Source organism: Pan paniscus, chromosome 1 (assembly GCF_029289425.2).
Source record: "Pan paniscus chromosome 1, NHGRI_mPanPan1-v2.0_pri, whole genome shotgun sequence".
Classification (NCBI taxonomy): Eukaryota; Metazoa; Chordata; class Mammalia; order Primates; family Hominidae; genus Pan; species Pan paniscus.
In genome coordinates this window covers 80,283,131-80,309,018 of record NC_073249.2, presented here as the reverse complement: position 1 = coordinate 80,309,018, position 25,888 = coordinate 80,283,131, and the positions used below count along the sequence as shown (strand labels likewise).

The window sequence follows — 25,888 nt, the reverse complement described above, 5'->3', positions numbered from 1 at the left end:
AGACAGCAGCCAACGCCCTTCCCAATACCTGATGTGTGAATTTCCTTCATCTTGTGGTTTGGCGTGGGTTTTGGAGGAGGAGTTTCAGAAAACGGTCAACATCGGCACAGTTAGGGCTCTATAAACAGGCTATCCAGAGTTCGACTCCTCTTCCTGCACTGGCTAGTCTTGAGAGCCTCTTCCCGGGAAAAACTCGGGTGGAAACACCATCCGAGGGGAGTGAGCCGCAGAATCACGTAGGGGCTGCAGCGCCCGCCGTCGGCTAGCCGGTAATGCGCAGGCACAGGGAGGGGAGCGCGCGGAGAAGGGGTAGGTACGGCGGGCTTGCAGCAGGCAAGGCAACCTGCTTCCAGTCTTCAGCCGCACACCCAGAAGGAGGGAGTCGCTGGCCGGGAGATCGGGCTCCAGGTTTTCTGTCTCACTCCACGCGCACAAATTGGACCCCAAGACACCTCACTCCTTTGCCACTTACCCACCCATCGTGGGACATACTCAGCACACCCATCTGACGGCTGCTCTTGCCCTGCCTGGCATTGTTTTCTGAGCTCTGCTTTCTGAGCAAGGCCTACTCCCCCAACCCTTCCCCACTGCGGTTAATATCTTACAAACTTGACAGTGGAACTGGGGCCAAAGTGACCATTAATTTGCCGGGTAGGGTGGGAATCAGAATCCTGGTTTATCCGCTTCATAGATGTGTAATCTTGGCAGGTTATTTAAACTTTCTAAGCTACTTTTTGAAACGTAAACACACATTGTAGAATGTTAATTTAGCAACCTCAGATCAGTCCTGTTTTCGTTATTTCCACTGCCTTAAGTCATAAAAGGGCTTCCTTACCTACTACACCCAGCCAATTGCAATGGCAATCCAGCTAGCAATTTTAGGTAGTATCTTCCCATACAATTCATCATATCCATCTTTGCCAGATTAAATTTCTTAAAAATAAGCTTAGTCATTACTCCCCATCCCCATCTCCAATTAATAATCATTACAAAATGACTCACGCTGTCTTCCCAACTCTATCTCATCCTACTCTTCTACACATATTCCTTGTTGACTGTACCCATCTCCTGCACTTCCTGGCATTCATATCTTCACTTGTGGCCCTTTCTCCACTACACAGTTCCCCTTTCCACATTTCTGTTAAAATCCTACCCATCCTGCATGGTCAACTTAAATGCCATCTTCAGGAAGCCACTCCTGATTTTCCCAGTGTCCTCATTCTCTCTTCCAGACCGAAGCCTTTTGTTATGATACCTATCTTGTATTGCAGTTGTGTACCTCTGTTATCCTTTCTACTTATCTTTTCCAATTATACATCTTAGGGTCCTTGAGGGAAAGAACCACGACTTTTTCATCTCTGTATCCTCACAGGTGCTTTCCAAAATATGAACTAAAAATAAGGGGAGGATTTAGAAAGCTTCTGATCATTTTCATTTTGATTGAAACATTCAAAGTTTGAGAGTGCAGTGTTGAAATTGGTAGCTACAAATTAGTTGTAAATGGAGAGCAAGGGGAAGGAAACTCGTTTCTTAAATCCCTGCTCAGTACTTGCAATGTGACAGGTGCTTTCACTTATGTTTGCTCATTTCTTCACAATTCTGTGAGGTATCATACCATTTACAGATGAGAAAACTGAGGCTCAATAGAGTGACTCTGCTAACGTATCACAGCTTTGAGTGGCAAACCTAACATTTTGAACCCCCTTCTGTAGTATTACTTACTGAAAAAAGTAGAGGAACTAGTATTCCTACAAGGTCCTTTTCAAGAATCAAAGGAGATGATGTTAATAAATGCCCTTCCTAAAGTATGTTAAATATAAGGTATTAATTATGGGGAATATGACATAATAGGTAAAACAAATAGATATCATACCATTTCTATCCTTTAAGCACAACAGTACCTTGAATAAGGCATCCAGTGGACTAGAGATCAACAGGCATTTTAATCTTAATATTTTACACTGATGTGCTTTTTTTTTTCTGAGACAGTCTCTCTATCCCACGCAGGAGTGCAGTGGTATGATATCAGCACACTGCAACCTCCGCCTCCCAGGTTCAAGCGATTCAGCCTCCCAAATAGCTGGGCTAATTTTTGTATTTTTTCTAGAGACGGGGTTTCGCCATGTTGGCCAGGCTGATCTCGATCTCCCGCCCTCAGGTGACCCACCTGCCTTGGCCTCCCAAAGTGCTGAGATTCCGTGAGCCACTGCAGTCTGATGTGCTTTTTAAAAATGACAACTCCAATTTTGTAGGCTGCATTTAAAAATACAGTAAGAATAAGGCTGGGCAAGGTGGCTCATGCCTGTAATCCCAATAATTTGGGAGGCAAAGGTAGGAGGATCGCTTGAGGTCAGGAATTCAAGACCAGCCTGGACAACATAGTGAGACCCCATCTCTACAAAATAACAATTCACTGGGTGTGTTGGTACCCGCCTGTGATTTCCAGGTACTTAGGAGGCTGAGGCAGGAAGACTGCTTGAGCCGAGGAGTTCAAGGCTGCAGTGAGCTGTGGTTGTGCCACTTTACTCCAGCCTAGGAACACTGACTCTTTAAAATAAAAATTTTAAAAGATGAGCATTTAACTATTGTATTGGCAGGTGGCTGAGTCCATCACATACCATTTATATAATTAAATGTTCACATGACACCAGAATCTGTTTTGCAACAAAAAACAAAAATAAGACATGGTCCCTGGTCTGAAGGCTTCCAATCTGAAAGGTAATAAGACACAGGCAATGAAACTATAGGGCTATAAAACTATATTTAAAAAAATTTTTGGCCGGGCGCAGTGGCTCATGCCTGTAATCCCAGCACTTTGGGAGGCCGAGGCGGGCGGATCACGAGGTCAGGAGATCGAGACCATCCTGGCTAACACCGTGAAACCCCATCTCTACTAAAAGTACAAAACATTAGCCGGGCGTGGTGGCAGGTGCCTGTAGTCCCAGCTACTCGGGAAGCTGAGGCAGGAGAATGGCGTGAACCCAGGAGGCAGAGTTTGCAGTGAGCCGAGATTGCCACTGCACTGCAGCCTGGGCAACAGTGCAAGACTCTGTCTCAAAAAAAAAAAATTTATTTTTGCATGAAAAATTTCCAGGACTTTGGTGATAAGCAGCGAAATCAATGCCTTAAGTAGATTTTGAAATGGTATATTAAAAAATGGTACTCATTTGGATACTGTAAGAAAATACTGATTAGGTTTCTGGGATGTAATGGACAAATGATTCTCAACTCATGGCAAGAAGATTCCTCCCTGGGTATCAGAATAATTTGAGGTGGGACAAAGAGGCTATGAAGTTTCAGAACAAGCTGGTATTTTCTGCTCTTGCTTTAATTTCCTTTATTGTAAAAATTCAGTTAACATCAAAGAGAGTGTCTTTTTTTTTTTTTTAAGGAAGAATGCTTTAAAAAGAGATAAGAGCAGTGCCAACATGAAAACCAAAAAAAAAAAAAAACAAAAAACAAAAAACAGTGCAACGGGGTGCCAAAAAAAGGAGGGAAAACATCTGAAATAAGGGGGAAGAGTCAAAGGTAAAAATCACAAAGCAATGGAATAATTAAAAAGATAACAAAAGGTTAACTAGGCAAGTTAGACCAGGGGAAGACTTAATATGAAATTTGTCCTAGGATAAATTATTAAAATATTTAAAGATATAATCTAAAGCTCCTACTGAAATAGAAGATAAATTTAAAACAATTTTGATTAAAAAGAGAAAATATACTGTAAAATATTTATTTAATAAAAATAATTTTATAATCTATACAGAATTGAATAAAAAGTACAACAAATTATTTTCACTTATTTGCAAAACTGCATACAGTACAACTTGCACATTGAGTTCAGCATTCTATAAATATGGCCACATACCAAGATGTGAACATATTCTTGTCTTATATAAGAAAAGGCTCAGGTTGTATGCCACAAACTTTGAATTAAATTCCAGGGAAATATTGCTTTGGTAACATGAACAATTTGTACCACATTCCATTAAAAAAAGATTTAATAAAATCCCTCAAACAGCACTTTTCTACTTGTTTCGGAGTACACAATTCCCAAATTAGCACAAACAAAACAAAGCAAAAAAAGAAAAACAGACAGAATGTAAAATGAAGGTTGCTACTTTTATGATATCACTTCCCTTTCCCTTCCTTAGCTAGTGTTCTTCTCCTTTCCCTTAATAGTAAAGGATGGTGAATAGAAAATGACCTATTCTTATCCCCATCCATTTGCTTCTAGGATTCCTGCTTAAACCAAATGAGTATGTCGACTTTGCAATCTTGACACACTATTATTAACACTGTTCAGCTGTGTCATTCTAAAAAAGTTAATACCCCAGTTAAAAGCACCTATCTAGATTCTTTTCAAGATAAGGCAACAAAGTCAGCTTTAAAATAGTTTTCATGTCTGACATATACTAGCAGCCCCTTGGTAGACTGATTTCAGAATTAAATGCATATAGAACATTTTTTCAAGTAACTTGGTAATGAAATCACTAGCAATTTTAAGCAAATATTCAAGATGATCTACCTTTAGAAACAAAGGCAGATTTAAGGTAAAAAAATGCAGGAATCACATCTATCCTAGTTCCTGTCTCATTGAAATAATTGAAAAGAGGCTCAGTTTATGAAAAAGGCCTTGGACTAATGCAATTCCTATTGACATCTTTACTTGGATAAGAAAAACAAATTAATATAAAAACTATAAATAGGGATGAAATTATTAAAAAAAGATTTTTCATTTTATTTTGGAAATAAAAGGGAATACAAATACAAATGGCCTAGTTACATCTTTAGCCTATATATGAACTTTTAATCTTGGAATTAATAGTCCTTCATATTGAAGATTTAAAGACAAGCAAGCGTACCTTAAGCTTTCTTAAGTGTCTTCATTTAGCAGGCTTCAAAACTTGCCTTATTTTCTAACTAAATGAGCTTCTCTGGGAAGCATATGAATAATGCAAAAACGTACTTCTAAACAAATTTTACAGAAATACATAATCATCACAATGGGAACCAAGAACATTCATACGATGAATTTTTTTAAAATAACTTAAAATTAGAAATGATACGTACACCTTAAAATACAGAACACTAAACCAGAACAAATATTGCCAGTGATAGAATAACTATGTAGAAAGACCAATGTACATGAGTAACACAGAAATAAGAATTAAATTGAATAGAGGCAGATGCTGTTAGAACATATTTCCATCCATCATGACTTGCAACATTTTGTGGCCTCTGTGAAGCCCTGGTCCCACCAGGCCAAGCATCTGGCTAAGTAGATACAGACATATGCGACCTATAAAACACCAAACTCACTTGCTAATGAAGTATACAACACCATGTGCTGCTTTGATTGCTCTTGACTGGTTTTTAAAATCAAGTTCACTTTTGAATCAGAAAAAAAGTCATCCTTAAATTAGCTCTCATAAATAATCCATGAAATAAACTTTACTTCTGGCTCCTCTGAATAGTATCATGTTATTCCCGGAACACAAGGTATTAGTCAAGTGGCTGCTGTGAAGTCAAGAAATGCACATTCATAAATATATGTCTACACTTTAAAAAATCAAATACATCCAGGCAGTTGCTGTGCAGAGTTCTTGCTATAAGAAGAAGCCCTTCAGCAGTATATTATGAAGTGGTTACTTGAGAACTTGATTGTGGATCTTCCAGCTTTCTACATTTCTTCATAACACTGACTGCACCACTGGCCAGGAAAACCACAGCGATGAGTGCAAAATAACTGGCATAGATCAAAAACTAGAAGGGGGAAAAGCAGTTTATTGAATTATCAATGACAAGAGGATTACTCTATAATAAAGTATATTCAGAATTTGTCCATAAAGCCTCAAAAAATATTGCATACTTACACCATGTGCCAGACCCTGAAGACACAAAGCAGCATCACAGCACGGTGGTACTAAATAAAGCCTGACTGCCTGAGTGTGAATCCTGACTTCATCCCTTACAAGATGCGTGAACTTGATTGAGATACTTCATCTCTGAGCCCTTCTTCACTTACAAAATGGAATTCATAATAGTTCTCACTTTACAGCGATGTTGGTACCCATCAGTGAGATCATAAATGCTTATTAGCACAATGCTAATGCTGTTAGTATTACTTTTATTGTTGTTGCTGTTATTGTTATAATTCAGTCCTGGTCTCTGCCTTCAAGCTGATAGGTGGGTACAAATAGGCCAAATTCTGAAGATCAAGAACTTCTCTATTTTTCCCCAGAAGAGGGCAGCAGCAGGTCAACTATATTCCATTACAGGATTACTTAATGTAAGAATTCTTCCCTAAGACAATTTTTTTTTTTTTAAGTTCTGGGGTACATGTGCAGAATGTGCAGATTTGTTATATAGGTATACGTGTGCCATGGTGGTTTGCTGCACCTATCAACCCATCATCTAGGTTTTAAGCCCTGCATACATTAGGTATTTGTCCTAATGCTCTCCCTTCCCTTGCCTCCCACCCCCCAACAGGCCCCAATGTGTGTTGTTCCCCTCCCTGTGTCCATGTGTTCTCATTGTCCAACACCGACTTATGAGTGAGAACATGCAGTGTTTGGTTTTCTGTTCCTGTGTTAGTTTGCGGCGGATGATGCCCTAAGCCAAATTTTAATGTGACTATATGGTTTATTAACATCATCATCATCATCATCTTCTTAAAATAACATACTAAATACTTACAAACTGGTTCAAAAGTATAATGAGAGTATGGCCTTAAATCACTGAGCCAGTTTCTTTCAATGTTGGCTACACTTCTGCAGGAAGCCATTAATCAATCATGGCAGTTAGGGTTTCAGCACCACCCATAAAATCCTATTATTCCACGTGTTTAAATCCACCATTTCTATAAGAATCTGCTGACAAATTTCCACTTCCAATGACAGCCATGTTTCCCTCAACTGTAATAGTCCTAGGAACTCTCCCTTATACAGGGAGGATGGCAAGCACTTAAGTTTCTCTCCTACTTTCCATCCTGAAATAAGTTTTGGGGTTAGATGTTGGTTTAACTCTAAGCTCTGGAACACTACTAGTGATGGTATGGACAAGTCACTTAACATCTCTCAGACTCATCTTCTTCACGTCTAATACAGCAACCCTACAAATCCTATATAAAGCACTTGACATGTAGAGGCACTCAATGCACATTGTCTATTATTACTATTTCTCTCTTAGATCGCTTCAGTAAAAACAAAGTTAATTACGGCTAATATGTTGGGAAGAAATCATTTGGGTTGGGATGGCGGTGGGAGTAAATATTTCTTGATTCATTCAGTTGCCCATTTTACCAAAGTACAAAACAAGATGTACTTAAAACTCACAATGCATGAAGGCATATACAACTATACAATTCCTGAACGTAAAAAGTATTCACATTGTTGTTGGGTGTTGGTGCAAGTTTCTCAATAGTCATATGTTACAAATCATAATGTTGTTCATCAGCAGCAAGGCATTACCGTGGTATTTGGGTGAGGGGTGTTTTAAATAAAGAAGGGAGGAGACTTAAAGAGTTGTGAGATGAAGCAGGGAATCTCAAACATGGGATACAGTATTCCAAGCATAGATTTAAGTATAGAGGGAAATAATGGATGAGGAAGCAGAAGGTCTTGGCCTGTAAGGAATCAATATTACCTCTCAGCTGAAACAGCCCCATTGGGCTGATGAGTTACACTCGGGAATGTTCTAAGACCTGACAATCCCAACACCCTCCCAGGAGAAAAGAACTAAGGATAGGGGAGAAGATGTTGAATGAAGGAAGGAGGGTATGCTTTTACTTTACATCTGTTCCCTATTGTTTGGATTTGTTTTCATTAAGCATACATATACTTCTGTCACCCTGATCAAGTCACACATACTACCTTCGATGCCAAAGGAGAGATCTTACCTGAGTGGTAATTTCTAATCCAAGGCCACTGGCATCTACCACAATTAGAGTGAGCAGCGTCTGCAGTGCCAGGGCAATGAAGGTATTTACACCAAATACTAGGGCATAGCGTTCCATGCTGAGGTTTGCAGCAATTTGAAAACTTAAAAAAAAAATAAAAGAGTGAATAAATAAGAATTACTTCTGGAGTACTTATAATATTTATTCTAAATAAAAGTAAACATTTATCTTTAAACATGAAGAGTCCTTCTTTCTACTGTCAATTGCCTTTCCAACCAAATGAAAACATTTTGCAACTAAATGATATAAATCTCATGCAAACATCTGAAAACAGTAGGAACATACAAACATGGGAATAAACAAAACTCGCCTAAATGCTTCCTCAGGAGAAAAACTGATAATGCACATATAATACAATGCTTCCTCCCATTTGCTTCATTTAACTAGAAACTTGAATATTTTGGTTCGTAAAGAAACCAAAAAATTTATCCTGTTACAATTTTTCCTAAGGCTTCTATGAGCCAAAATACATACGTTGCTATCGTGATGAGTAACATGTAGATGATTCTGAAGACAACATAGGATGCATAGCACACCCAAATGTTACCCACAGTGTCCATGATATACACTGCAGCAGCAATCAGGAGAGAAAAGAGAGATAATGTCATTTCCCCCCAAGTTGACCAGGATATTTTTATATAACCAACTGCAAACACAGCAACAGCACCTACAGAACAAACAAAAAAAAATCCAGTTATTTTGCTACACAAATGCTGTTGCAATAAATTAAAAACTCAGCTTAGATTATTAAATTTTAAAATCTGCAAACTTATAAATAGGATAGCTCAAGATTACGGAGGGCCTTGAAACTCACACAGAAATTTCTGAACTTGATGGAATCAATAAAATGGAGCCACTGAGATGACAGACTGAATTAGGAGAGGTGGCAATGAGATGAAAATGCAGGACAAAGACACAGGGACATTGCTAAGGAAAAAAAAAATGCTGCAGCTGAAGCAGAGGCAAGAGTCAAAAAGAACCATAGCTTCTAATTTGGCATCATGGCAGGATGAGTCATCTCTCCTTCAAACCAAGGAGCAGTCTAGAACATGGCAAAAGGGCTTCTCTGCCTTTTGGTAAAACAGTGATGATGATAAGGATAGCTAAAATCTATGAAGTGTTTTCTGAGGGCCAAGACAGATAATAAGTGTTTACAGAAATCATATAACACCATCCAACAACCTCAGGAGGTAGGTCAACAAATTAGAAATGAACAATAGAGTAAGATGGTCAAATACACAGGCTCTGAAGCCATCCTGCCTGAGTTCAAGTCTTGACTTTACTACTTACCATCCATATGACCTTGAGCAAGTTATTAACCTACCAGTCCCAAGTTTCCATTGCAAAATGGGGATAAATTCTACCTATCTCAGGAATTTTGTGAGGATTGAGTTAATGTATATAATGTCCATAGAACAGTACCTAGCACATATTAACATTCAACAAATATTAGATACTATTGTTATAAACTATTATATATTGCTATTCAAAATTTCACATCAAGTGACAAAACTACCCAGTAAATACAGAGATAATGGAAACTTGGATAAACAATCTTGAAAATTATTATATTAGGTTTACTCAAAGCTTATAAAAAAATTCCAGTTTGTTAGTCATAGTCCTGCTCCACTTGAGTACTTCTAAGTTGTCCTCCTAAATTGTAAAATCGAGCTCAAAATAAGTAAATCATTTTTTGAGGCTATTTCAAATTTGGGAGGGGTGAGTAAATCTGATTATGGCTGGCTTAACTACCAGAGGAATCCCTTCCCCACCACGACCCTCTATTATCCTGCATTGCTTACCCAGTAAGGTTGAAACGGCCTCCACGCCACCATTATAGATAGCAGCATAGCGAGAAGGCATCACTTTCTCCCACAGGCCCTGTGTGTAGTTCACAACTTGAAAATAGCCACAGGTAGAGAGGGCCCACCACACAGACCAGCAGAGAAGAGGGCGAGAGGAGTAGCACATCAGGAAATCATTCCATAGTACTTTCAATACAAGGAGACGGTCTGGCTTGGGTTCCTACATAGCAAAAGGGAACAATGCTCAAACTCTGATGAAGGCAATTATATAGTAAAGCAATTTACAGGCCCAATTACTTACCTAACAGACTTTTTTCCTTGTGAAAACTAACTGCTTACTTCATGAACTTATTAACAAATACATTTATCCCCTCTGGCGAAAAATATGTTCTCATAGGATTTTTGCTTTAAATGCACTATAGCATTAACACAGCTGTATGTAATCAACCCAGCAAAAGATGTACTGTTTACAAAATGAAGATGATGAAAAGAGACCGCAGGCTTCAGCCAATGGGAGTCTGTAATCTACATCTCCCATAAACTGGCAAACAACATAACAAGAATAATAATAAGCAACAGACTAGCAACCCTAATAAATCACTATTCAGTTAAGGCCTCCTATCGTTATAATTGACAGATTGATCCAACAGTTAAGATAGAAATATTGGAAAGAAGTAGACCAAAATATTAGCAGTTCTCTCTAGGTGGTGGGTTCTTAGTGATTTAAATTTTCTTCCTTAAACTTTTTATATTACTTAATATTTAAACAATGAGAAATAGTATTATAATAAAGTAATAAATAAAGCTACTGGGCTTATAATTGAGTGAAGCAAGACATTACTGAGCTACGCACTATCCCAAGAAGTCAATATGAGATGTCAGACACTCTGTGAGATATCTCTGATTTCAACTGTATGAAAGGACTAATCTACCAAAGGTTACTGTAATCCCTGGGCCTTGCTCAGAACATGGGAAGGCCGGATGTAGTGACTCATGTCTATAATCTCAGCACTTTGGGAGGCCAAGACAGAAGGATTGCTTGAGCCCAGGAGTTCAAGACCAGCCTGGGCAAGAAAGTGAGATCCTATCTCTACCAAAAAAAAAAAACCCACAGAAAATTTTACTTTTGTGGCTAACATGGAAAGGCAAAATGAGAGCCATGGAAAGATGAGTACGATATACCACTGAGTAAAATAACAGCAAGTTATAAGACTACATGTAGATCACAATTTCATTTACTATAAAATGTATACGTACATATGTATATAGGAAAAGAGATGTTTGAAAAGAAGTTCACTAATCTTTGGGTGGTAGTAGTTCAGGTGATTTTTTATTTTTTATATAGCTTTCTGTAACATTTAATTTAAAAAAATAAGTAGATGCCAGGCACAGTGGCTCACACCTGGAATCATCACACTTCAGGAGGCCGTGGCAGGAGAAATGCTTGAACCCAGAAGTTCAAGATCAAGCTGGGCAACATAGTAAGATCCCGTCTCCACACACACACACACACACACACACACACACACACACACACACAATTTAATTAGCTGGGTGTGGTGGTGTACACATGTAGTCCCTGCTACTCAGGAGACTGAGGTGGAAGGATCACTTGAACCTAGAAGATCAAGGCTGCAGTGAGCCGTGATCACGCCACTGCACTCCAGCCTGGGCGACAGAGACAGACTCTGTCTCAAAAAACAAACGTGTGTGTGTGTGTGTGTATATATATATATACACACACACCATATATATCATTTTTATAAAATTAATAGATATTTTTTCCTCTTATATACAGTAACAGTGACCGTCAACATTAGTTAAATAAAGGCCATTTTCTCCCTCAGAGGCTAGAAAACCTCACTGGACTGAGAATCCGAGTTTCATCGTTGTTTTACCTTCTCATACCATCCCAAAGCAACCCCAGTGTGGTGCTTCCTTCTTTGTGCTGTTTAGCCCAGAGGGGGATATCCTTCAAGTACCATTACTACAGCCCCTTTCCAAAATTCAGGGAGGAGTACTGAGGTTAACCAAAATAACTCAGACAAAGAATTACTGACACTTGAAAATTCTACTTGATGAATTTGCATATGACAACCACCTAGAAGTACAAAATACTGCTGTTACAAGATTGATTTCTTGGCACTGTATATGAGAGCAAACTTTGTGAATTTAAACAAATCACAAGACAATTGTTAATCATATATAATGTGAATTTGCTAAGAGTGAGTGAATGGTACCAAGCACATTTTCATAAGTCTTTATTCAAGATCCACCAGTTTTATTGAACTACATCAGAATTTTACTATTTAGCTTCAGTTGCTTAACCAATATAACTTGGAAAACAACTGTGATATCTAAAACTTTCAAGGATGCTGGAAGGATTATAAGAAAAGAAAGTATATTCCTGGAAGAATGGAACTATTAAAAGGATTCACAAGTTTCTATTAGAAATCCTACCATAAACTGATAAGAAAGCCTTACTTTTCTCATCTAGAAAATGAAAATAACAATAAAACCTATCCACAAAAGATTATACAGAGTTACACTAGATAATGTATATATTTATTATAGAGGGGCTCAATTAGTGTTATTTTTATTGCATAGCTTAAAAAGTCATGGCATACATAAAATAATGCCCAGTATAATGCATTTGAGAACTTTAGATCTATTACATAATAATGAATTCCGCACACAGAGGTTAATAACTACTCAATCTGTTATCTGGCCATGCCAAAAAGAAAAGATGGCAGGTCCTGTTTATAAAATCAGCACCTCTTGCTATAATCTGCAGGCTTCCTTCTATGCTGTTTTCTAGGCTTCAAATGTTAAGCTTATATGAATCACACTTCATAAAGTAGCATTTGACATATTACCTTTTATGTTTCTTGTTAAATTACATCTACAAACAAAGGTTTATTTCTATTACATCAAAACTCTGAGCTGCTCATAGTTAATCATGCATGCTCTAATTTAATAAGTGGCCTTCACTGTCTTCCATGGAGCTTTAAGAGTTTCATGTGGGATGAATAACAGGCTCAAGTATGTAAAATTATCAGACCTGCATTCCTGTTTCAATCAGAAAGGCTCAATTTTTATTTACTTATCATAACGGGCATCTAGTTTCAGATTTCATTTGAACATAAGATTTTGACGCTGTTTTATAAATTTAAAAATCTTTAACAATTACTTCCCTCTATCAGGGAATGGAAGTTTCTACTGTAGTGGTGGTTTTTGAGTCAACTAGATATGGGTGGAAATTTTATTTATTTATTTATTTATTTGAGACAGAGTCTCTGTTGCCCAGGCTAGAGTACAGTGGCACTATCTCAGCCCACTGCAACCTCTGCCTCCCGGGTTAAAGCAACTCTCCTGCCTCAGCCTCCCAAGTAGCTGGGATTACAGGCATGCACCACCATGCCCAGCTAGTTTTTGTATATATTTTTTTTTTTAGCAGACATCGTGTTTCACTATGTTGGCAAGGCTCGTCTCGAACTCCTGACCTCAAGTGATCTGCCTGCCTTGCCCACCCAAAGTGCTGGGATTACAGGTGTGAGTCACCATGCCCGGCCTGAGTTGGAAAGTTTTAAAGTGCCACTTCCTATGTGCCTTTGCGCAAGTCAGTTAACTAAATTTAGTTTCCTCTTCTGTAAAATGAGCAAATATCTACATTATTGAGTTTTAATAAGAATCAAATAACATACTGACTCTAAAGTTCTTAGCACAGTATCTGATACCCAGGTCAAAACAAACGAGAGGTGTGGTAATGATGATGATGATGAAGATGACTAGGGGTGATTAATTCAAAGAGAAAAGGAAAGATTGCTCTATTTACAACCTCACAAATACATGACTATCCACCATAAAAGTACAGAGCTGTTCCGGATTATTCACGTGTAATGATAATGATAATAGTAATAATAGCAATTACCATTTATTGGAAACCTACTATGTAAACTCATTTGAAAGCTTTAAATACTCAAAATAACCATATAAGGTAGCTATGTACATAAGGAAACTAAATCTCACAGAATTAAGTAACTCGCCCAAGTATTAGAACAAGGGTTTGGACTTCACTTTCTTCAAAACTCACAATGAATGAAGCGAATAGATTTTCGTTCATTTTGGTTCTCAGGGTTTATTGTAGTTTTTTATTTTTATGGGTTTTGGTGAGGGAGGTAGGTGGTAACTCACTACACCCTGCTGCTAGAAATGACATTATTTAATACCAAAGTGGAAGCATTAATTTCACTGTTGTCATTGTTTATAGACCTTAGACATGCAGACACAGAAAGAACACTTACTAGTAGTAAAAGATATCAAACTACAAATAAAAGCATGGCTATATTAAGAGAATCATTTACTAGGTATTAATTACATGTCAGAACCTGTGCTAAAGAAGTGGTTTAATTTATGTCATTTCTAATAGATGAAGAACTCAAAATAAATCAGTTTCACCAATCAGCCAACTACATAATGAATCCAGCTCTGCTTGTAAAAGAAAGTCACCAGCTTTGGTTCTTCTTTCTGCAAGATCAGCACCCTTTGCCCCAATGCAATAGACTCTCTTTAAAAATAACTCACAAATACTCTAAGGTAACTTGTAGAATGAGCTATCACTTAGACTCCGCTTACTTCATTTTTTCTTTCTATAAAAATCAAGATAAAACCACCTACCTACCTACTCTTCAATAATTACCACAATTATAATTTATGGTTTAATTATAGGTCTTGTCAACTTAAAATAGCTCTGTGATCCCTAATATCCATATTCTGAATTTTCTTCATGCTTGCCAAAGAAAAACAGCAGCATTTTAGGGCCAGTCAGTGCCAATACCAAGCAGCACTGCCCATCTACTATGGTATCAGTAGCAGAGCGTAGGATATTAGGGAACTGACTTGAATCCTAATTCTGAAAACAGTGTAACTGACATGATGGTTCTGACATTGTTACCCTAGTTAAAAGACTTCACCGAGAAAGGTTTAGAAAGAACTGGATCTCATACACACTTTTAAATTATGTTCAAGAGTATACTTGTACAATTCTGCATAAGTTGCTAATCTCTGATCCTAATCCTTATCTCTAAAAGGATAGTCTTGATGAAATCTAATCTCTTTTTAAAATGCTCTGCTTTTTCTATGACTTGTGATTAGAGTCATTTCTAACTCTAAAATTCTACAATTCTTCAGTATATAAAATACTGACACACTGTGTATCTATAAACAAGTATTTCAAGTTGATCTAGAACAGTTTTTAAAACTATAGGTCATCACCCATAAGTTGGCAATAAAATTGATTTAGAGGACAGTGAACCGAATTTAAAAAAAATAAAAGAATGTATCAGAATAAAACACTGTTGTAAAACTTGTTTCTGTTATATATAAAATATATACATACCTATGTATGTACAGGTTTTCTATGTAAAATGTTTTCTATGTTTCTTACTTATATTCAAAAAAGTTTGAAACTGTCTATAAAAATCTTTAGAACTATGGTCAATACGTTAATATCTAAAATATATATTTATACACATATTATCTGTATATACGTTAATTTTAGCTAAAGCCACTGTAACACATTCAAAACAGATAAAGAAGCGTCTTTATTTTTTTTCCACTTCATAAAATCTATGAAATGATTACACACCTCCTTCCCTCCCCCATCAACCCTCTGTTGACTCTCTAATATCACCTAACAAACTATGAAAAAAATCAGCATTTCATTGCCACTTAATCCTTGGTCATTCTGACAAAAAGTGCTCACAGGTGCCCTGGTAATCAAGGTGAGTTTCATGATGAGGGTTGCCCAGGCTCTACAAGTCTACCCAGGCTCTCTGGGATGATAACCTAAATTTCAAGTAGTAATTTGAGAGCTGAAGAACGGGGATAGAGAAAAAAGAGTAATTTTCAATGAGGACATTAGATGCCACATTTAAACAATTCAGTTAACTCTCAGTAGAGAATGAAAGACTTTACTCATAATGGATCTTTATTATCAGCCAGCCTACAAAGCTTATGGAGCTCAGTCCGACTGAGGCCACCTACAAAGCTGGAATGTTAATAGGCTTATTTCCAAACATGTCCCAGGAAAACTAAGACTACAGTGTGGCTGGAATTAACTTTGTTCCTCACAGCTTATAACCTAATAGAAACAAAAAAAACACTTGAATATTAAAAAAAAAAAAAAAAGGGTGGGTGTCTAGGGAAAGGAATTCATCTTCCTGGCTAGACAGAACAGATGGATAAATTATTTTAATGCCATACCTCTCTCTTCCAAGAGACAGCTTCATAACACACTTTTACTATTTATTCCATCACCACCTCAAACTGTCCTCTTGTGATCTCGTCTGTATTATTCATTACTACTTCACTTCAGCAAATTGTCATTTGAAAAATAAATAACAGATATCCCTTCTAGCACAGAAGAGGAAAATAACTTCTTACCCTTAAATACTGTGGGCTTCATGACTGGGTGCGGTGGCTCACGCCTGTAATCCCAGCACTTTGGGAGGCTGAGGCTGGTGGACTGCTTGAGGTCAGGAGTTCGAGACCAGCCTGGCCCACATGATGAAACCCCATCTCTACTAAAATACAAAAATTAGCTGGGCGTGGTGGCGAGCGCCCGTAATCCCAGCTGCTAGGGAGAGGCTGGGGCAGGAGAACTGCTTGAACTCTGGAGGCGGAGGTTGCAGTGAATCGAGATCGCACCACTGTTCTCCAGCCTCAGCAATAGAGCAAGACTCTGTCTCAAAAATAATAATAATAATAATAATAATTTGGGCTTCAATTCAGAAACTAGAAGTAGATACTTAATCATTTATTAGAATCATTTCATCTACTCATTTAGCAACAATTTTCTGAGTGCTTTATTTATATGCCAAACACTCAAAAGATGAAGACACAGCCCTTGCAATCCAAGGCATCTCTGACATGAACAATATAATGCTGTATCAGTCTGACTTTGGAGGTCACGCACTCCAGGAAAAAATAAATGTGTCATCCCTAATATAAATAAACCATAGCTTGAATGAATGAATGAATGAAGCAAGCAATAAACCAACTCAGGATAAAACATGAATCCAAATAAATACAAGATCTACCAAGAGGGAGTTTGCTGTTTTTTTCACCACTGGTCCAGCCCCCATAGTAGCAATTACAAGATATTTAAGGCTGAGCTTACCGGTTCCTCCACGGGAGGCTCCTCCATATTTAGAGGGATTTTTGACTCAATGTCCTCCCAGCCAGGAAGGTGGTTAGAAGCTGGGGTGTCAGTAACAATGCCACCATTTTGTACCTTGATGCCATTCACTCTCTGGCAGGTAGAAGGAATGTGGTGAAAGAAGAGGCTCTTCTGTGGCATAGGTAAAAACCAGGCCACAGCAAAAGCCACTGAAACACAGGTAAGAGAGATGACATTCAGGCTGAACAGCGACCAGCCTGCCACTGAGACAAGGATTTGCCCTAGGACAGAGCCCACTGTAAAGCCCACCAAAGTGGCACTTCGACAGTAACTTGTGACTTTCTGGTACATGCCCAGGTCCACCACACTGTAGATATAAGAGTAATAGGCAATTTCAGTGGCTGTGGCGATGCCATAAAAAAATTCTAGAAATTGAATGGCCAGCAGTCCCTGGGCATAGAGCAGCATAAACCATGTAACAATAAGGCTGAGCCCCTGCAGTAGAACAACAGGTTTATAACGGAGGTAGTCTGTGGCAAGGAACACAGGAAACAGTAGCACCAGGTAAGAGTAAGTCCATACTGGATAAATTTCATTGAAGACCTGGTAGAAAGAGAAAAAAAAAAAAAAAAAAAAAAACATTAGTGATGAAAGGACCTGGAATACTCATAAAGAATTTATTCATAAAAAACAACCTACAAATACCTCAAAGATCTCAACCGTGACAACAGCAGTTCAGATAACTTTGAAAATGTCTTTTCTCTTTTTTTTGTTTGAGATGGAGTCTTGCTCTGAGCCCAGGCTGGAGTGCAGTGGTACAATCTTGGCTCACTGCAACCTCTGCCTCCCGGGTTCAAGTGATTCTCCTGCCTCAGCCTCCCGAATAGCTGAGATTACAGGGACCCACCATCACGCCTGGCTAATTTTTGTATTTTTAGTAGAGGTGCGGTTTCACCATGTTGGCCAGGCTGGTCTCAAACTCCTGACCTCAAATGAGGAGCCTCCCAAAGCGCTAGGATTACAAGGGTGAGCCACCTCGCCCAGCCTGAAATATCCTTTCCTATCCCCAATACCATCATCTTTTTCCTAATAAATTCTTCCCATTAATCAAGGCCTAGTTCAAAGACTTCCTTATTCAGAAAGACTTTGCGGAAGCCAAAAGTACTTGTATTACAACATTCAAACCCTTTTTTTTTTGGGGGGGGGTTTGTTTTTTGTTTTTTTTGAGACAGGGTCTCCCTCTGTCACCTAGGCTGGAATGCAATGGCAGAATCATGGTTCACTGCAACCTCTGCCTCAGGTGAGGCTCAGGTGATCCTTCCACCTCAGCCTCCCCAGTAGCTGGGACTACAGGCCTGTACTACCACAACCAGCTAATTTTTTTTTTTTTTTTTTTTTTTTGGTAGAGATAGGGTTTCACCACGTTACCCAGGCTGGTCTCAAACTCCTGGGCTCAAAGCAATCCACCAGCCTCAGCCTCCCAAACTGCTGGGATTACAGACATGTGAGCCATCTGGCCTAGCCTCAAACTCTCCTAATACTGATCTATATGCATCAGTTTCCCCAATTAATTCATAATACTGGCTCTTCACCATGGCTGCATCTCCTAAGAAGCTTTAAAAAAATTTGTTAGCCAAGCGATGTGGCACATGCCTATGGCTGCTACTCAGGAGGCTGAGGTGGGAGAATTGCTTGAGCCCAGGAGTTTGGGGCTGCAGTGACTTATGATCACACCACTACACTCCAGCCTGTATGACAGAGCAAGACTCTGTCTCTTTAAAAAAAAAAAAATGCCCAGCCACAGATATTTTCTAAAAACTTCCCAATAGAGTTTTAAATGAGCCAGAGTTGAGAACAACTGCCTTATAGGCTTTTTAAGGATAGACCCCTACATTCACCTGTATAACCTGTCTAAAAGCCAGCATACTGTTTGGAAGATACTATTCAATAAATGCTTTGAAAACTGAATCACTGTCAATTCTTACTTCTAGACACAAGATAGGGAGCCTTTATCCTACTGTTTCATTAAGCTTCTCTGACTTCAAGTTTTGTTTCTTTTGGGGCAGAGGAACAAATAAAGATGGTCAATCTGTCCTACAGTCTTGACGGAATTAAGTCTCTCTAGATGGCAGGAATATAGGCAACTTTTATGTCCTTCTTTTTGCTTGTTTTTAAATAGAAAAAAAATAGAAGTTTTTGCTGTTTTCTTTCTAATGCATATTTTAAAATTGGGATATAGTAGAAATGATCTTTAAAATAAACTTTAAACCAGAAAGACCCCAGCAGGAATTTCAGTTCCATCACTTGCTGTGTGATTGTAGACAACATTCTTTTAGTTCCCCTTAGCCTTAATCTCCATTATCAGTAAAGGGCGGTTGTTTGTTGCAAAAAGTAAATAAGACACAACATGCAAATTACTTACTCCACCTGATTTATTCACAAAGTCTGAAGACTAGAGGACAAGCTGACAAGGACATCTGGGGCAGTATGAATTAACTAAATTAATTGAGCTATCATTCCCATTCTTCCAACAACAATCACTGTAGGAGATTTTTCCTTCCTTTTGTCAGTGGCCTCAACTTTTAAGTGCTTTTTGCAAGGTAGTTTTGGTAAAAGGCTGAATACTTTGTGATGAAGCAACCTAATCCCAGACTTTTACATTCTGAGACCAATAGTAACTTTCTTTTTATCTTTCCTGTACATCTCAGTTCACTCAAGTCTAATATGAGCTAAGGTTCTAAGGTTTTAGGCAAACAATAAAAAATTGTTGCAAAATCTCTTGCCAGTGCAGAGCATAGCTTAAAAGTAAAACATAATCCCCGTTTTCTGAAATACATTCCAGACAAAAGTGATCTGTTTAATGGCCTCACCTTCATGAATTTTGGTCTAATTTGTGTTGGTAAATCAGTTAGCAAGCTCCACTTGATCAGGAAATTTTGTTGCACCTGACTATGTGCCTAAACGAATAATCAAGAAATGTAGAAATGATTCTTATTCAAAACTGTGGAAATTTTAGCAAATGAGGAAAAAAGTGCCCTTAGCTGCATTAGATAACTCTAAGTAGAAAACCAAAGCAGGTAAGGGTAATCTTGAGATTTCCAGTTGTGTTCTAATTAACAACTTGTCATTCCTTTGTGGCCTATACTTTTACAGATACTATCTGTCAGCTTTCTTTTTTTTTTGAGACGGAGTTTCACTCTTGTCACCCAGGCTGGAGTGCAATGGCGTGATCTCGGCTCACTGCAACCTCTGCCTCCCGAGTTCAAGCGATTCTCCTGCCTCAGCCTCCCGAGTAGCTGGAATTACAGGTGCCTGTCACCATGCCGGGCCAATTTTTTGTATTTTGGGGAGAGACAGGGTTTCAATATGTTGGCCAGGCTGGTCTCGAACTCCTGACCTCATGATCCGCCCGCCTCAGCCTCCCAAAGTGCTGTGAACCACCGCGCCCAGCCTGTCCATTTTCTAAAGTTTGAAACTGCCTCCTCTGTTTGACTAAGTGTCACCTTCACAATTTCCCCAACATAGCACCATGAAGTACTAGCCATTAAACCTTTCCTTTAAAAATGTCCTCTACTGCTCCCTTCAATAGTTCATCTTCCTTTGTTTTGGGATTTTGGATGACCTCTTCACTCCAATAATATTGTCTGTGCTTAGACATGTTACATAACTTTTAACCATAGTTGTCCCAAAATGATTAACTGCTAAGTTTTCATTGTCTAAGTTTCATCCTTTAAATGATCAATTTAACGTATCTTTACTCATGAGTCTAATTCTACTATTACAAAACTACAATTTAGATAATGAAGATGAAGGAGAGTAACACTGCCAGCCTTGCAATAACAACTAAAAACAAAAAGAAAGGCAAATAGGGGAGAGGGGGAAGACCAGATAGGTTCTCTTTAACTTATTCTAAATAAGAAACCTGCATTTTCTCCTTTAAAAGACATCAACCCAGGGGGAATGCCCCACTCACACTATTATCAGCATCATAATAACAAACCTCTACTGCTGTGTTACACACCAAGCTAAGCACTTTCTCTAAATTCTCTCTATTTAATCCAAACCACAAACCTAAGGTAAATGCTTCTATCATCTCTATTTTACAAACAAGGAAACTTGGCCTTAAAGAAAGGTTAAGTGAATTGTCCCAAGTTATCACAGGATTGGCAGAAGAAGGATCTGAATTCATACATTCTGAATCCGCCACACTAAAATGCCTGGTTTCTTCAATCAGAAAACTGCTATTAATCATCTACTATCTTCCAAGGTTAATTCTAATGCTTGCAGTAGCTTTTCCAATCTGCACTGAGGTGCTTTTACAGGGCATTCATGAAGAGATAAAGACTACAGTCTCCAGCACTTAACTAATGGGTCTCCAAAGCAGATCCTTTTCTTTTTCAGTGTTTCCAATGACAGCAAAAAATGCTTCCTTGATATTTTGAATCTTGAAGGGAAACATCCTACAGGCAAAAATGTACCAATTACAGACCCTTATTAATTGTCCATACTCCAACTTCTCACTTCAGGTAACATCTGCTATGTGAGCAACGGGAATTGATTTTATTATGACCAAGGTGCCTTTCACAACTCTTTGGATCAGCGCTTGTGTTTTCTTGAGCTACAAAGTCAAGGGAAGACAGATGTTCATTTTTAAGTTCTAATTTAGATTTAGGCTTTAAATTAGAATCAAGTTTCAATTAAACAACTAATAGGCAGTTATTTGCACAACATTGTTTTCAACCAGCACAGAGGTGACAAAAAGAATAAAATGGCCAGGCGCAGTGGCTCATGCCTGTAATCCCAGCACTTTGGGAAGCCGAGGTGGGTAGATTACCTGAGGTCAGGCGTTCGAGACCAGCCTAACCAACATGGCAAAACCCCATCTCTACTAAAAATACAAAAAAATTAGCCGGGCGTGGTGGCGCGTGCCTGTAGTCCCAGCTACTTGGGAGGCTGAGCCAGGAGAATCACTTGAATCCGGGAGGCAGAGATTGCAGTGAGCCGAGATCACGCCATTGCACTCCAGCCTGGGCAACAAGAGCGAAACTCCATCTCAAAAAATAAAAAAAAAATAAAAAAAAAAAAAATAAGGCTAGGCACCGTAGCTCATGCCTGTAATCCTAGCACTTTGGGAGGCCAAGTTGGACAGATCACTTGAGGCCAGGGGTTCAAAACCAGCCTGGCCAACACGGCAAAACCCCGACTCTACTAAAAATATAAAAAATTAGCTGAGTGTAGTGGCACAAGCCTATAATCCTGGCTACTCAGGAAACTGAGGCATGAGAATCACTTAAATCTGGGAGGTAGACGTTGCAGTGAGCCAAGATCGCACCACTGCACTCCAGCCTGGGCAACAGAGCAAGACTGTCTCTAAATAAATAAACTGAGATCCTCAGCTCTCCAGGAGTATTGAACCTAGTGAGGAATATATAATATATGCAGTATTTATAATGGAAATAGGAAATACAGGGTTGTTTCTTCAAAATGGACCTTGAAGGATGAGAAACCTAAAGGCTAACAAAGATATCAACAGATATATATGGGAAGATTATTCCAAGAAGAGAATAAGTCTTTGAGTACATGTCAACAGACGACAGACTGTGGATATGCTGGACTTAAGACTATTAGATTAATATGAATGGAGCTTGGTTATGTGGAAGTGGTAAGGGGAAGAAGGTTTGTAGTAGGATATAAGGCTGTAAAGGAGGTAAAAACCAAACTTCGTGAGGCTGTGAATATTAGGCAAAATAGGTGGAATGTTTAAAAAAATCTAAGAAAGTTAGTAAATGTCTGTCAAAAAACATGCTACAATGATGAAAGAATAAAAAAGTTTTTAGAGATAAAGATCTGTTTTACTGAAAGTCTGGCCTTCAACTATTAACATACAGTCAAATTTTAGCCTGCTTAAAACTTACACACTGGTATCTGTTTTAAAATTAATGCTTTTCCTGAAATCTAAGAAAAAAACTTTTGAGAGTAGACAGAAGAAATCTTTTTCTCCTCTCCTTTTGTTTTAGGATTTAGTTAACAATATCTCTATTCAAACCAACTTGGCCCTTCTGCAGTCTTCTAAGAGCAAACACAAACTTTAATACAAATGTCGCTGAATATGACTTAGCATTAGCTTTGCTTAAAAATCATGTAATATTTTTTATTTAACTGTCCATGGCAAAAAACAAGCATTCAGTAAGTAATGAATAAGTTGTTCTATTTATTTCAATTATTAGTTATACAAAAAACGTAGGGTTTGCCACAAGGTAAGCAAAGGAGAATCAGCCATGATTTGGTGGTCCTCTGAGAAGACACCCCTTCCCCAGACTACTAGATTTCTCTTCAAATCCCACCCTTTTCCTCAACTAATTTGCAATAAGAGAAGTACACTTATGTTTTTTGTTACACAATCAGCAAATAGTTACTATGCCTGGCAACTCTGCTTTATTTCTGTGCCCCCTGAACACACTTCACTCACCTTGAAAAGCTTTCTGATAGGACAGAGCACATGATCTTGGTAGCACATCACACAGCAACCTTCTACCCAGAGCACATGACAAAACAGATCAGCTTTCAAATATCAACACTGGGAACATGTTTCTCTCCCTGTGTTTCACTATCAGGAAAGGCGCACAAACTGTGCAGATCACATGGCAGTTCACATGAAACTTTAATGGTCAGCTGTTCACAGCAGTATCAATTCTGCCTCAGTGGCTACACCTCAGATTCAGTGGTTGTTTTGGGTCTCCAGAATCATACTTTCTCATATCAGTGCAGTAATTTTCTTGTAAAATCATTCTGTCATGAAATTTGGCTGTTTTGACATTATTGCTTTAAATCAGTATTAAAACTCAAATAGGTTATGAATAACTGTTACGGTCGCTTATGTAATGATCCACAAGACTGAGAAACGGCCCAGCCACTCCATCCCACAACTGGCAGGTCAATAGGGTAATTTAAGGCCAGGCAAAAAGTCAGTGATACTTGCTAGAAGTGAACAAATGTCAGACTCTCAAGTGAAACCCTCAATACGCAAGTCAATACTGATTCTTAATTCTCTCTCAAGTGCCCTTGAAAATGACGGAGCACTGCAACAAACAAACTGCAAACAACAAACTGTGAGTAACTATATCCCGCCAGTGTGCAAATGATTCCGGTAGTGCCATCTCTTGTTCTGACCTGTTATGCAGGGTTACTGAGTTGCTACTCAAAAGAAGTGACTGACTACTACCCACATAGAGAAGAGTAAGGTTTAAATGGGAGGAGTATTTTACAGCACCTGGGGCAAGGAGGCAGGGTGGAAGGAACAGGTGTAGGAAAAAAGAAAAAGGTCTCAAGTGGCCCCTTGACTGATAGTAGGAAAAAGAACCTGAGACCTCAGCTTTCACCCTTTGTTGTATTCAAGGAAGAGGGTGTTGAATCGGCTTTATTTCGGTTTTGTGGAAGTACTTTGGGTTTAATTTCTTTCTCAGTTTATATATTGTCTTTCTTCTGCAAAAATCAAGTGCTGGTTTTGACCATGCACTTAAATAGGTCAGCACATTTCTAAAGTACACTATGCGCTTCTGAAGTACTTTATTTGTAAGCCCTCATCTGGGGAAAAATCAATCAGCAAGAAACTCTTGATGGACTACGTGCTCTCAATTACCCTGAACATCACAGAAGGCCTTCAAAGACATCACCTTGTATCTGAGAAGCAAAACTAACATCTGTGAAGCAACAATTCGCAATACAAGAAACACTATAATTAAAAGTCAATTATGTTTCACCATCTGCCTTTATCCCTGGAGGTTGGTCTTAAGGTAGAGAGGGGCAGGATATCCTTGGACACAACCTCACCCAATTAAAAATCAAGACAAATTAAGATGTTCTGTACTTCTGTCCTGTCCTTACTTGATTAAGCCCATCCATTCTGCCAAATGCAAACAAAGTAAGGTATGGACAGGAAGCAGGTGAAGGAGGTAGAGGGAAGATCCTTTCAGAAAAGCAGTGGTTGCCTACTTTCAGTCAATGAATATTTACTAAGCCATGTCCAAAGTACACTTTGCTGTTTTCACTTCTTTGTCAAAATATTGCCCCCTCGCCCCCAGCAGGAACTGCTGGACCAGTCTGGGCAGTCACGCTAAGCCACATTACAACACGATCAGCATACTGCCTGACGCACAAGGCACGGGGCCTCTGGACGCGTGTTCTGAGCCCTTCGCAGGAGACTCGCCCTACAGAGCCGAAGAAAACAGAAAATCATGAACACAAAGAAGAGCACGAAGCCGACCTCCAACTGGAAAAATCAGAAATCTCTGCCGAGAATGGCTCGAGCGCTTTTCTCGGTCCTCTCTTCCTCCGCTGCCCACCCGCAGGCCGGTCGCCCGCCCTTCCCGCGCCCCGCGTCCGCCGCGCGTACCTCCCTCTCCGTCAGGTTCTTGTCCGGCCCCAGCAGGTACGGGGTCAGGAAGGGCTCGGACGGCCTGAGGCTGGCGAAGAAGCCGTAGGCGCAGAGCAGCGCGGTGGGCAAGAACCAGCACTCGCGACGGACCCGAGCCGTCCGCAGGAGCACAGTGGCCGCCGCCGCCGCCGCCCGCCGAGACACCGGGCCGGGCACATCCATCCGGGGCGCGAGGGGAGGGGACCCGGCCCGGCCCCTTCCTTCTCCTCCTCCGCCAACTGGAGTGAGGGTCAGGCACTTGTAACCGCGAGTGACGCCTTCTCCCTGTAAGGCCAGGACGTTCTGGACTCGCCGCCCCCTCCAGCTACAGAACCCCCAGCTTTACCCTACAGACGCCTCTAGGGTCGCCGCCTGATCGCCCAGTTTAAGGGAGACCCGTCCTAAGGCCCACCCTCTGCCACCGCCTCCACTCCGGGAACCAATCACAGCGGACGCCGGGAATACTTGGCTGCTCTTCCATTGGTTGTGGGTCACACGACGTGAACTGGGGCGGTGGCAGCACGCCAGGCCTC

At 39.4% G+C, this 25,888-nt stretch overlaps 2 protein-coding genes across 7 annotated transcripts in view; both read right to left on the bottom strand.

The window, feature by feature from the left end:
* CCDC181 (coiled-coil domain containing 181) overlaps positions 1-7,879 on the bottom strand; it is a 73,581-nt gene extending 65,702 nt beyond the window's left edge. For 2 of the 4 annotated variants that reach the window (XM_055111826.2, XM_034940113.3), the window contains exon 1: positions 29-7,879. The gene's annotated coding sequence lies outside the window, so the exon portion shown is untranslated. The remainder of the gene's footprint in view (positions 1-28) is intronic. The other 2 variants (XM_055111810.2, XM_055111800.2) reach the window with 1 other exon arrangement.
* SLC19A2 (solute carrier family 19 member 2) lies at positions 3,717-25,753 on the bottom strand. 3 transcript variants are annotated; one of them, XM_003824623.5, is made up of 6 exons: positions 25,335-25,753; positions 16,943-17,545; positions 9,760-9,982; positions 8,432-8,624; positions 7,898-8,039; positions 3,717-5,763 (listed from the first exon to the last, which is right to left on the bottom strand). In XM_003824623.5, the coding sequence occupies exons 1-6, from the start codon at positions 25,536-25,538 to the stop codon at positions 5,635-5,637; spliced, it is 1,494 nt and encodes a 497-aa protein (XP_003824671.1). In that variant the 5' UTR covers positions 25,539-25,753; the 3' UTR covers positions 3,717-5,634. The 3 variants fall into 3 exon arrangements, with proteins under 3 accessions (XP_003824671.1, XP_063460139.1, XP_024781514.1); XM_063604069.1 differs by having other exon boundaries at positions 8,509-8,624; positions 25,335-25,748; XM_024925746.5 differs by lacking the exon at positions 16,943-17,545 and having other exon boundaries at positions 25,335-25,748.
* Between the last annotated feature and the right edge of the window lie 135 nt (positions 25,754-25,888).